Source organism: Trachinotus anak, unplaced genomic scaffold (assembly GCF_046630095.1).
Source record: "Trachinotus anak isolate AG129_WGS33_773 ecotype Australia unplaced genomic scaffold, CSIRO_AGI_Tana_v1 ptg000007l, whole genome shotgun sequence".
NCBI lineage: Eukaryota > Metazoa > Chordata > Actinopteri > Carangiformes > Carangidae > Trachinotus > Trachinotus anak.
Genome location: NW_027273858.1, coordinates 19,441,115 through 19,454,860, shown reverse-complemented (window position 1 = coordinate 19,454,860; position 13,746 = coordinate 19,441,115). Strand labels below are relative to the sequence as shown.

Sequence of the window (13,746 nt, the reverse complement as noted above, 5' to 3'; positions counted from 1 at the left end):
GGTCTGCGTCTGCAGTGGCAGGGACCTGCAGGGCTGCCTCACTCGGCGCCCCCCCTCAGATGATCTCATTCTGCAGGGGGCAGCCGGCTCCACCGCATGCTGTGGCCGCCTTCAGATGAAGGCTGCAGAGCAGGTGTCCAGTCGTCTGTGTATGAGTGTGTGTGTGTGTGTGTGTGTGTGTGTGTGTGTGTGCTGCCTTTCTGCTTAAACCCTGCTCATAAACAAATGTGATTGATCTGCTCTGCGTGGACGACTCAGCTGGGACACCTGGTGGCTCTAAGAGAAACTTCACGTGAAATAAAAAATTTAATGAGTGCTGACTACTGTATATACAGTGAGCACAATTAGTCAAGTACTGTACATAAGTGCAACTGTGAGATAGTTCACACATTTGTACATGCAACAGTTACTAGTTATTCTCCAGGTGTAAAATGATACAAAATATACGATCAGCACGTAGAATGCATTTTTATAGATTAATCTACATTAACATATAAAGTAGTTAACATTAGCCCCACCTCAACTAGCTACATTAAAATTGTGCTGACAAGTTAATGCACTAATAATAACAACAACCCTACAATACACAGTATTTAATAATGTAACACTCTGAAAAGGCCTTTTCTGCAGAGTATTTTTACTTTTGATACTTAAAGTACATATTGTTGGTAATACTTGTGACTTGTAATGGAGTTTTTTTTATACATACATTTACATGGGGTATTACTTATTTTACTCAAGATCTGAATACTTCTTCCACTGTTGATAATGTTGTACTTTTTACTTCACTGCATTTTTTTGACAGCTATAGTTACTCGTTACTTTCCTGATCATGATTCGACTCATGGCCCATCTACAAGACAGGGCTACAAAGATTAGGTTATCAGTAATTAAAATAGTGGTGCAAATTCTTTTTTGAAAAAATATTTTATTTAAAACAATGGTGAACACTCTTACACAAATTATACACAACCGATGGGCAAATTGTGAACTTGGGGCCTTTGGGGTTGTTGAGTGTCGGGGCCCTCGGGCAGTTGTCCCCTTTACTAAAATGTAGTACTTTTAAAACTTGAAGTGTACTTTGCGGATAATACTACTACATATTTTGACGTATATATAAGTAACATTTATAATGGAATATTTTCCTACTCATGAATTACTTATGTAAATGATCTATATACTTCTTTCACCACTGATGAGACGAGAGATCAACCTTTGATTTAAAATCTTATTAAATTGTCACTATGTAGATTGTTTGACTGTATAAATTGATCAATACTGCACTGATGTTTGACAGAAAAAAGATCTTAATGCAGTAGTAGAAGCAGAGTTGTCCTTTATTCCAGCCTCCTTCATGTCAGTATGTGAGGTGTTTTCCCACTGACAAAAATAACCTTTTGGGGGAAATAACATCATTTTTTCAGCATGAACACTGAGCCCTTTTACAACCTATCAGCTCTCAGCAGCTACAGCTTGACATGTATCAGCTTACAGAAAGATGACAATGTGTTATTCACTTTCCTCCTCAACGGGAGGTCACAGGTCAAGATGAGATGTAGAGAAAATAGAGTTATTCTAAGGATTAACTGTCATACTCAAAGACACTTTACCAACACAGAGTTTAAACCTGGAAGTTTCTGCTAGAAGACCATATCTTTAAGCATTAGTAAAGTGACATTATTGTTTTAGTGACAAAATTCATTGTAGCCTCTCATCTGCTCTTGAAAGCAAAATGTCACTAAAGTTGCACTTTTAATGATTTAAATTATATTTAAACATCGTTTTTTAACTTGCATTGATTTTCCAAGACACTGCTGCCAGCTGAAACACTGAATTACTCTGTTGTGTTGAATTAACTGGGAGACACTCCAGCAATGAACAATAATTTGCTGTTTGTTGTTGTGTTGCTTCAAAGTAAGACAGATGCTTTTAGAAAACAGTGACACCCACTTTTTTATGGATTGAACAGTGACATAAATTGACTCGCCGATGGTTTGGTGATTATGAATGATGCTGATTTTCCAAATATGGATGCTTTACTGTACACTGCCTCCAAGAGCAATTACAAACTCGATACTGACTATGATTGTGAACAGAGGGCAAGAACGTGACGCCAGGTATTCTGGCAGATGCTAATGTGGCTATCAAGGAAGCTGTTGGCCTATCATCAGCTGGAAGCTGAACACCACTGCAGTGGTTTACTTTTCATCATCATCCCCAGCCAAGAGATTGTCGAGTTCTGCTGGGTCAGACTCTGACTGTAAACTGTTGTCCAGGCGAAAAAACTTCCAGCTCCCACTTGGCAGGTCCATCGCTCAGAGGAGAGGATTGAAAATAATTGACTTTAAAAGTCACTCAGGTTTAATTACTTGTTTGTTACAATATAAATAAGAGTCATTCATCTTGTCATTGTATAAAACATATACAGTGGCTCCAAAAGTGCTTACATTGTGTTTGTAAGCCTGTGCATTTTTGTACGCAAGCTTTAGTGTCTTTCAGTATATCTGTGTATGATTTGCACATATGCATTTATGTTTATATGGTTTTTTGTAGGTGCTATCTGAGGCGTTGCCTGGGTGTGATGTTGTCTATGATCCGGGGGCTGCAGTGGGTCATGTAGTGCAGAGCGGGGTCAGAGTAGTTGAAGGGCGGAGGGTTGTACTGTTCCTGGATGTAGTCTGGCAATGAGTGGGGGAGGCTGGAAAAAAAAAACAGATAAGCCAATCAAAATGCAGGAGTAAACAAGAAATCACTGCAGTCTGCCTCTCAAAAGATGCAAATATGTAGAGTGAACTTCATATTATTTCTTGCTCTCAGTATAAGGGCATAATGTTCATAGCTTGGACCAAATGGGCCATTATGTACTGTGAGACTGGAGAGTGGCCGTAATATTTATCTCTATCAGTGCCAGGAGTTAAATTTCTATATATTTTGTACCATAGTCAGTAAATTCCTGGCTCTGGTTAGTGCAGGCTCTAATTCTCCATTCAGCAGACAATCATCTCAGGCAATTTATGGAAATGTTTAGATAGGCAGCAGTTGTTGTGGGATACTCAGTGACTCATGAATATTCATGCAGGTTCTAGCCTAAATATTCAGAGTGTTGAAAGATGCTGAAATCTGGGGCTAAAGCTGATTAAAAACATGAAAACACAGCCTGAATGCTTTCCTAGACTTGCTGTTGTCTGATTTGCAGCTCTGATATCTTGGATTGCGGATCATTACGGTTGTTCTCTGTGCAAATATGTATATCGTCGCTGATAATGAGGTACAGACTCTGCAACCTGGTGTGCCATGAATCATTCTGTGAATAAGGACCAAAGGAAAAAACACAGTTCTTGCCAAATAATTTCTTGCTGTCTGACTGTACAAACCTCTTCAGACCATTTGTCTGATCCTTGATTACAGTTAATGTTCTGACATGTTGTGCTCAAACTCTCAAACTTAGTCCAAAACGTAGTAAATGCTGATTTTATAGTATTTTATTAACACAATGCTGCAAAACACAGTGAAAACCTACTTGATGTTCCACAGCGGGAAGTTAAACAGAAACATTGGAAACATTATATTAAGCCATCGCTGCTCCATCTTCATCCTATCACATACTGTACATACATCTGGGATCTTAAGTATTATATCATGACACATAATCTTGTTCAAAGACAACAGCATAACCTCCACTCGGGTTTATGCTTCTCACTCTAATCTAACAACATAATCCCTCAATGCAGGCATTATATCCATAGGGTCTAGTTTACTGTTAGCAGAGAAAGCAGGCCAGTCATCAGGGGGATTATGTGTCTCTATGGCCCACTAACACCTGGCCCAGATGCCATACATCTGTACGCACACGCTGGGGCCAAGGACACATGCACATTATGATGCACAAAGTCATGAATAGATACACCGCAATGCACATTCACAGACACACACACACACACTGTACATCTGGATATGAGATGTATTTTAGAGTGTACTCTCATGTAATATGATATGTTCAGCTTTAATCCTATGGTCACATGATATTTTTGTATGTGCAGTTGTATGTGAGAGTGTGAATGATTGTTTGTTGTGAATGACTGTTCAGTCTGTGTTGTCTGACTACATCCTCAAAAGACTGAAGACGTGATGTAATCTTCCTCACAACACATGTTTTTATTTTTATTTAAAGGAATAGTTTTATACCATTCACACATCTGTATGAAACAGCTACCCTAGCTTCCTAAAGCTCACGAACTAACGCAGTATGTCTTGTTTGTTAAACCCCTACAAAAAGGAGGTAACTGGTTCCACCTAAGAAATAATCTGGCATGAAACTCCACGTATAACCACAATGAGTTATTTTTACACTTTTACACAAATATTGTGTTAATTAGTGGGCTAGCTGTTTCCTCATTTCCAGCTTTTATGCTTAGATAAGCTAACTAGCTTAGCTTCATATTTTCCAAACAGCTAACTGTCTGCCAGAAAGCAAATGAGCATATTTACTGCGTGGAACTGTTCCTTTAAGAAAATACATTGGATAATTTGATGAAACTGTTTTAGCCAATTTGGTACAAAAGCACCTCTGATCTGCCGATAAGTTACCCTCATTATTACCTTGGTTTACTGTAAATCTGCTGACATTCTTCAGTGTTACCCAACTGCAGTTTCATAACTCGAACCAAAGCTGTTAGTAGGAAGTGTGTTTTGTTTAATATAGTAAGAGAGTGGGCAGTCCGTCCTCCGACTGAGAAGTTAAATACAAGAAGACAGCGCTGCAGCAGCAGCACAGAGGACAGGATTTAAAGCCTCCAAGTTGCTGTAAAGGATTGTCTCTGGGCAGACCTACTTGACTACTGTACCTTGGAAATGTGCGTGTGTGTGTGTGTGTGTGTGTGTGTGGTATCATCTGGTTATTCTCTGCAGCAGTATATTTTGTGGTGACTTGTAATGACCCCTGCCTCACCCTGCCCAAAGGAGCTGCTGACCCACCTAAAACCAGAGTTTTATATTTATTCATTAGAGCTTTAGTGCCCAATGATGGTCCAGCACTTTGTCTTAGACCAGCTGTAATAAGGCTTTGATGCTCAATACACACCGGAAAAAAATGTGTGATGGTCCCTGCATGCCATGAGACGATTGTTGTATGGATGGAAAATTGAGAGATAACTATAGCCATGTTATTCTAGTGAAGGAAAAGGAGGGTGTGCCAAAAGAAAAAAAGCCATGTTGATTCATAAATCAAAAGCACTGACACTGGAATCACAATAGGCACAAACAGATGGTTTGCAGTTCTAGTTATTGCAACATATGGTGTGGTTTAAAAGTAGAGAAATTGATTATGCTGCATGAGTGGACTGACAATTTGCTATTGATATATTTTTTTTTGCAGTGAAACAAAGTCACCATATAAATTCATTGTATTTTCTGTGATTCTAAGCTGCTTCTAATCTGTAAAGGCTGAGAGGAGCGTTTGATGCAGAAAAAACACTGTCTTATGGTGGAGTATTCAGCACAAAAACAGCAAGAGAGCAACCTTCATATTTCATATATATTATTTTTATATTTCAATCAGTCATGCGTGTTGTGCATAAAGTAAAAATTATATGTAAATTGTGTTTAATGTGTTGCTCATGATACTCACTCTCCAGTGACAGTCTTCTTGCAGCAGCAGAAACAGGCCAGTGCAGCCAGGAGAAGCAGCAGGAGCAGAGGGATGCCGATGCCCAGAACCAGCCCCAGAACGAGGTCCAGCTCCATATCACTCACCTTGTCTCTCTCTGAACAGGATCAATCAATATAAAGTGCTGGCAAACTGTGATGAACTCTCATCAAATCAAGTCACATTGTTATATTGCTTCACTAAGTGAAAAAGGACAGGCTAAATCTTACAGGTCTCATTTACAGGTCTGTGAATGACAACACCATATAATGATTTTTTTATTATATCATTAAATGATTAAATCATGACTGCAAAATACCTACAACACCATTAAAGTAGGCGTTAAGCAGTAGTAAATGTAATTTCTAGTAAATGTTTTATGGGTTTAGAACTCACAGTATTGATTTTGACAGTTTATTAGCCTTAGAGCCTTAGATTTCTTTACTGCAGCATGGATGTATGAAAGCTCAGATCCTCACCTAACACACAGGACTGGGTTTCACCCACATCGGTGCCATTACAAACACATCTGTAGCCTCCATAAGTGTTGGCACAGAGGGCTGGATGGGCACACACTGCTTCCTTGGCCTCACACTCATCCAGATCTGTAGGTGGGGACAGAAAGTGCTGCAGTATATTTTATACTTTCATACCACAATACTACATCAAACTAAAACACTATAATACATAATGTTAGCCACATTTATTTTGTTAAAATCTTATGTTATTACTCCCTTTTTTTGCCAATCCTATTTAAAATGTAATAGTTTACTATGCTTATGACATAAACTCTATGGCAGTTATTGTGATAATGACCATTATTAACAAGTGATGACCATTTTTTGAAGCTGTGTTACAAACATGAAAAAAATGATGAACAATAACAACTAAAAGCCAGTGGCAAATAACAAAAATGTCAGATTTGATTTATCACAAGCACCTTTAAAGAAAATTAACAAAAGTCATAAACTATAGTGACTGATTTTATTTAGTAGTATGAAAAGCATCAAGCCAAACAACAAAACTTGGATCAAAAAGTATTATGAATTGATTTTAGGTCAGGATTTTCAAATGGATGTTTGGTGAACTTGCTGAACTTATGAATAGAAATGCAAAGCTTCCTTCCAATAAATAAATAAATGAATAAAAAGCACCAGAGGTATTTTACCATCAACTTCAACTGCATTGATGTCATAGTGGCTGCTGACTCTTGCCAGGTAGTCTCTGATATACCAGTGGGGTGTGTCACTGGACACATTGATGCGATATTCCTCTGAACCTGGTCTGGAGCCCTGATCCGGATCCTTCTTGCTGGCGTTGTAGAATTTGTTCTGGAAACCCATCAACACAATGTCCACCAGCTGAGAGACAAGCAGGAACACATTATTATTTATAAATATGTGATTAGTGTTACATGTAACTAATGAATGTGTTAACACACACACACACACTCACACACACACACACACACCTGTTTGAGTCCATCAGATCTGTTCTTCTTCCAGCTGAGAGAGACATTGAACACGTTACTCCCTGCAGAGACACAACAGCAGCAACAGCTGTGTGATGACCTCTTATTACCATATTTAGACCTGCTCACCATGGCAACACAGGAGGCCGGGCCAAGCTATGATGAAGCCCTAGAAGGCATAGAATGAAGCATATGGGAGCTCTTACCTGGAGGGTTGGCAGAGTCACCTGCAGAGAAACACATCATTGAGAAGTGAATCATTTACAGCGATGACACGCTGGACATGCACACTGCTGTAGATCACAGGTACAGTTTTCATTAACACGTTTTAGTTCATTTAGTTTAACTTTAGTTATCAGGACATTCAGGACATCTAGAGTTCACTCAGAGTTATTCTGGCTCATCAGACCTCTGCTCAAATTCACTTTTTTGCAATTTATGTTGATATTGCATCACAGCTGTTTCTGTTCTTCATATATTATGCTCAATTAAGATAGAGGGATTATAATTATATTCTAATAGTGTGTGTGTCACTGGTAATGCACTTAGAAATACATGCATGTGTAGAGTGACGCTGCACAGTTTTCCGACAGTGTTGTGAATCTTATTCTGGACTTATGGAATATATAGATATATTTTGTTTTACCATGTTTACTTCTGTATGAAGAATAGTGGTTTTATAAACACTTTTTGCTTTCACCTACATCATTGTGAGCCGTTTGCATATACAGTACAATAATAGACATGTGTCAACTTTATAGTCTCTTTAGTCTCAGATTTTGGATCCTACGGAACATATGTGGAGGAACATGCAAGGTAGTGTGAGCCGTCCCATCCTGACAAAACTGTTAGCGTGGTGTGGCAAATGTCAATCAAGCACAACCTGTAAATTCCCACAAATACTGCATTCAAGTCATGTAACTGCATTCAAGTTACAGTAATTTCCAAACAAACACGGACACCCCACATAAGCCACAAATTTCAAATGTCAATTGCAAATTTCATGAACACACTTGCATATTGACAGAGCACAATATGTTTTAACCCTCATATGAGTCAATTCTACAATCATACAACTGTCTTGAGATGTCTGTTTGCACATTGTTAACAGACACCTCCCATTTCTAACCTCCATCCCACTTTACATGAATGCAGCATAGGTCCTGAATATAGACATAATTTGGAAAAATAAATTACCTTTGTACCAGAATATCATGACTCTGTAGGGGCTTTCAAAATAACAAATGAAATTACAAAAAAAAGTACAACATTTTGAGGAGATGCCAAAGAGCAATGTGTTGCAACAAAAAGATAAAAGAGTTCTTTTATTGCCAAGTAAAAATATTTAGTGTCATTTGGACTTTAATTATCTGCTGGTGGCTAAATGACAGGGAACACATATGACTGTGCACCTACCACATCCGTCAGTGTCCTTGGTGTCTTTGTATCTACAGAGGCAGTCGACAGAGCCGGGCTTGTTCTTACACTCAAACTTAGCGTTGGGGCAGGTTGAGAGTTCTGCACACTCATCTATATCTACAATACAGGCAAAGGCAGATGTGCAGTTAAATTATGGTAAATAAATGTGTTACTACTCATACTGAAGCACTGTGTATTCAGTACCTGTGCAGTTGTATCCATTTCCAGTAAAGCCAGGCTTACATGTGCAGGTGTAGTTTTGTTTTGTGCTGCGGCAGTCTGCGTCTTTGTGGCAGGGGAAGGGGAAAGGAGGGATGCACATGTCTGAGAGGGTGTACAGAGAAACAAGAATGAGATTTGTCATAACTTATGGGGTCAAACCTGACCATGTGACTGCAAAAAAAAATCCTGTAAACAAAAAAAAAATCATTATGGTGCCACAAACCATGTTCAAAGCACTTGTATCCTTGTTTTCCCTTGGAGACAGTATTATCAGGACACTCCGCGCAGGTGAACTGGTTGGCCTCTGTCTTCAACTGGCACTTCACCCCTCGATAACAGGGCTGGCCTTTACATATGTCTGAGGTGTTCCCACAGAACGTCCCACTGAACCCCTTTGGGCATAGGCACCCCACCACCTGGGAGGAGAAGAAAGAATGAACAGACACAGATTAACATGCTGCATACGTTCATAAGACATACTACATTCAAACACACTGTTTCAGAGATTTGTAGATGGGATAATACTTTAGGCAAGGTAAGTTTATTTATATAGAACCATTCTGACACAGGGCAATTCAAAGTGCTTTACAGAGGCATGGAAATACATTCAAAAAAGAACATTACAATGACAGTAAAATAGCATTCAAAAACAATAAAAACAAATTTGAATAAAGAAGAACATTTGAATAAGTCATATCAAGATAGCATAAGATCAGAAAAAAATTTGGGACACCATTTAAAAGAAGTGCTGCAGCGATAAAAGACATTAAAAACAAGCAAATGCACAACTTTACTCTTTTCTTACTGTCCCACATGCACTTGAATTCATCTGTGAGTGTTGGAATAGCCAAAACATTTACATCTCTCTTCTTCCCTAAACCACATATCTTTACCTTCAATGGGAAACATCATCAAACACAAACATTGAACAAACTGAAGTTCTGAATGTCAGATGATGAATGCACGATCATCATCTAAATCCAGAAATGTACCTGGAACTTTCCCTGCTGGTGGTTTTCGGCGATGCTGTCGTACTGGCAGGTTCCTCCGTTGAGGCAGTTGCAAACACGCAGAATGGGGGTGAACAAGGAGCTGGTGAGCTTGTCACTGACCTTGATAGTCAGCGAGACAGGCTGGGTGCTGATGGGAGTCCAGATCAGGTAGCCATCACCTGGAGCAGAAAGCACAGGGGTCATAAAATAAGACTTTATTTATATAGCACTTTTCAATACAAGAAACAAAGTGCTTTACATGAGTCAAATATAAAACATCCAAACAGATGTAAAACAGGGAAATATAAATGAAATTAAAAAGACATCATACAATAAAAGCTTTTTTTTCCCAAGACTGATCTCCTCTGGCAAGTTATTCGAGAGTTTAGGGGCCCTGACAGCAAAGGTGCTGTCTCCTTTGTTTTTCAACCTAGACCTTGGAATGGTGAGCAATGCACTACCAGAAGATCTCAGACTCTGCCCTGGCTCAAAGGAGGATAAAAACTCAGAAATATGGGAGGGGCCAGCCAAACTGGCATTAAAAGTAATTAAAAGAATTTAAAAATCAATCATAAAATAAACCATAAAATTAACAGATTCTAAGGCCTGGGTGATGTGAACACATGTCTTGGACAGTTAGGAGCCGAGCTGCAGCTTTCTGAAGTGTAGGCGGTGGATTGATTGCTGACTGAGACAGGTATAGAGGGAGTTACAGTGTCAAGGCAGGAGGAAATAAAAGCATCGATGAGTTTCTCCAGATCTGTGGCTGAAATAAAAGGCTTCACCTTGGCTGCACATCTTTCTTCACCTGGGGTTCAAACAATATGACATCGAGATTTTTGGCTGAAGGCTTAATGTAATTTGTTAATTGACCTAGATTTTCTATGATTTTTGTTCTTTTTATGTATGGACCAAGTACAATGACCTCAGACTATGCGTGATTTAATTGTAAGATGTCTGACATCCAGTATGTTACTTCAGTAAGACAGTCTTGGAGGGCTGCTATGTTGGACTCATCACCAGGTCTGATTGGCAGATAAAGTGGTGTGTCATCGGCATAACAGTGAAAATGGACATTATATTTGCAGATGATGTCACAGAGAGGGAGCATGTATATGGAAATTAAAATCTTACATGCCAAAACATTTTTTTCAGTGTTTTATATTTTTGCAGTTTTTTGTGTATTCCTTATGCCTGTGCGTGTCTGTCTCTCTGTGACCCATCCTCTGACTCAGCTCTGAAATGTCCCATCTGGTGAACGACAGCACTGCTGGCTAAAGCAGCAGACTCACCATCCCACTAACAAATGTCAACAATAACATCATCTTATTACAGTGATGGATGAAAAGGGAGGGGGGGGCTCTCTTTAGTATGAAGACTTAAGGGAAAAGTGTCATTATTTTTGAGTCTTTGTCTCACCGCTGCCAATAGAAGCCCCTGGAGGCCTGGGGTAGAGCAGTGAGTAGCTGATGGCGTCTCCGTTAGGGTCCTGAGCAACAATCTGAATGTTGACAGTGGAATTGACCTTACCGCGGATCACTGTGGGTTCTGTCACTATGGGGGGCATGTTACCTGCCAGACCACAGACAGATCACATCAAATTAGGACATGTCAGTGATGAAAACACAAAAACCTTTCCAAAACAGCTCACCATAGATCAGGGCCAGGTTTTGGAATTGTTTCTTGGCATCAAGAGTCCGTAGGCCCAGGTCAGAGCTGCCAGATGCTAGGGTGTCATGGACACACTCCATGCTGCCTTTACAAGTCCTTCTCAGCTCCTCCACCTCAGCAGGACTGGCACTTTCCAGCAGACGCTCGGAGGAGACATGCTCCAGTGGAACCAGTGGAGGCAGAGAGAACAACAGGCTCTCTGGGACTGGGACTGCCCCTAGAAACACACACACACGGGACCAGAAATGAGGACACATGTGAGCAGGGACAGGTGTAGCCGTGAAAAAGTAGTTTGTGAGGAACTTGACTTATTTGTTGTTGTTCTGTATTAAGTAAGACAATTAATATTCAGTACAGGGAGTCAAAATAGGCTTAGTGGGGTTGTAATGTGGAGGGGCCATATATTTAAAGCTGCATTCATTGTTTGATTTTTTTGTCAGTTGGGGGCAACACAACAAACTGTAGACACAACATTTACAGTATTACTGATATGTTGAGCGTATTACAGTTTACACATCCAGCAGAAAACATTAGGATTCATTTGGGGTTGACCTGAATAAATATAAGTTCAATATTCACTCTGGTCTTAGCTGTGTTTTGGTCTCCACTGACTGCTGAGGGGAAAATCTGCCTCCTTAGCTGCTAAATGCTTCCCTTTGTTCACCAGCTAGTTGCTAACTTTGTCTGTCTGTTGGGTGGTGCTGGGCAGATTTATCAGAGCTGTTTCCTGAAAACAACTATCTGCTGCTGCTGCGAGCAGGGAACCAAGAGTCAAACCAAAACAATAAGCAGAAAGATGTTTAAACTCTCCATAGAGGGGCAGAGTTGGATGATAATTCTTTGTTGATACAAGAGGCTCCTGTCGCTTCACACATTGCATTTTTGTTGAGTCCCATACTGAACAAACTCATTCCCTCACCTATGGAGGATATGATTTGAAAGCTGGACCATCTCTGTAGCGCCACAATGCTTTTCTGATCTCTTGTGACATTGATTTGTGAATGTGATTTTCATAATATTGTGATTTTGATAATATTTTGATTAACTGTTCAGCCTTAGCTCAACTTTCCTGATGTGGTTCTGCTTTCAGAAGCATCAGAGCAAGTGATTCTACCGTAGCCCTGAGAGGCCTGGATGGCAGAAGTCAACAAGGAAAAAGGTTCAGGTATTAAGATTTAATGCACCAAAGGGCTCACTGATCCTGGCTGTGTGTGTTTTGTTTGACTTAACTTTTCTCAAAATGTTCTCAGTCTCTCTCTGCAAACACAAACAGTCTATGTCCACTCACAGGACATGCCAAAGAAACGAAGTCTGTCCTCTGAGGGGGGGTTGAGGTCTGCTGAGGGGAGGAGCCTGCCGTCGGACATGAGGAAGTCGTCTGAGCGGCTGGAGCTCCAGAGACCCATGAGACCCACAGTGCGGTTGTAGAAGGTCTGAGGAACCTCCACTATGGCCGCCAGCTGATTGTGGCCTACAACCCGCCACACCACCACATGGAGACCTCCAGCGTACACTGCTGCACAGCGATTCACCGACATACAGCGCACAGCAAAGTCCTTCTCACCCCTGTGCACGACCCCTGAAAGGACAGTTGTGACATATTGTCATATGATTAAGACAACAGCTTTAAGGTCTTAAATACTGTAGATTTTTGTCGTGTGTGCTGGGACACTTGTCTAAAATTTTCTTATATTAACTGTTGTGTAACCCCACACAGGATTGTAATTGCACAATTTGGACTTTTTTTATCTACTCCAAGCCTATAGCATGTTTTTACTTGTATGTCAGATGTGTGAGGTTATCATTACCAACTGTTACTGGGACCTCAACATCATCCACAAAAACCTGGAGTCCATCTCCTTTCTCTGCACATCTCCATTCAACCTGAAATGATACATGAAAAATTACAGCTAGGTTAACATATGATTTACAGATATCTATATATCTATAAATCTAATATTTATTTTTGTGCGCATTAACATCTGGATGGGTAGGTTTTGCAGACTGATACTCATGTTCTTACATCCTGTCTATTAAACAGTAATGTGTCTACGCCTAAGGTGCCTGTGTCTTTGGTTTGAATAGAAAACTACACATATCTAGTTGACAGAAATAATTAAAAAAATCATGTCATATATGTACAATGTAATGCAATCATTTTAGTTGAAATAAATGAATGGAAATAATTCCCCAGCAAGGATATTGATACTGAAACTCAGTTATCTCATTAGAGAAGGTTACTGATGCTCAGTCAAATTAAAATTAAGTTGTATAGTGTATATTTATACTTTTCAAAGGGTAGAAATGTGCAGATAACAAGTGAGATA

The 13,746-nt window shown here is 39.8% G+C and overlaps 1 protein-coding gene across 1 annotated transcript; it reads right to left on the bottom strand.

Moving 5' to 3' along the window:
- Nucleotides 1-927: 927 nt before the first annotated feature.
- Nucleotides 928-12,849, bottom strand: LOC139623211 (mucin-like protein). Its single transcript, XM_071481251.1, has 13 exons — nucleotides 12,708-12,849; nucleotides 11,400-11,636; nucleotides 11,168-11,320; nucleotides 9,749-9,927; nucleotides 8,980-9,172; nucleotides 8,739-8,858; nucleotides 8,532-8,651; nucleotides 7,322-7,342; nucleotides 7,116-7,177; nucleotides 6,813-7,005; nucleotides 6,124-6,249; nucleotides 5,627-5,762; nucleotides 928-2,698 (listed from the first exon to the last, which is right to left on the bottom strand). Exons 1-13 carry the CDS (start codon nucleotides 12,823-12,825, stop codon nucleotides 2,557-2,559), a joined length of 1,800 nt encoding a protein of 599 aa, XP_071337352.1. The 5' UTR covers nucleotides 12,826-12,849; the 3' UTR covers nucleotides 928-2,556.
- Nucleotides 12,850-13,746: the final 897 nt, after the last annotated feature.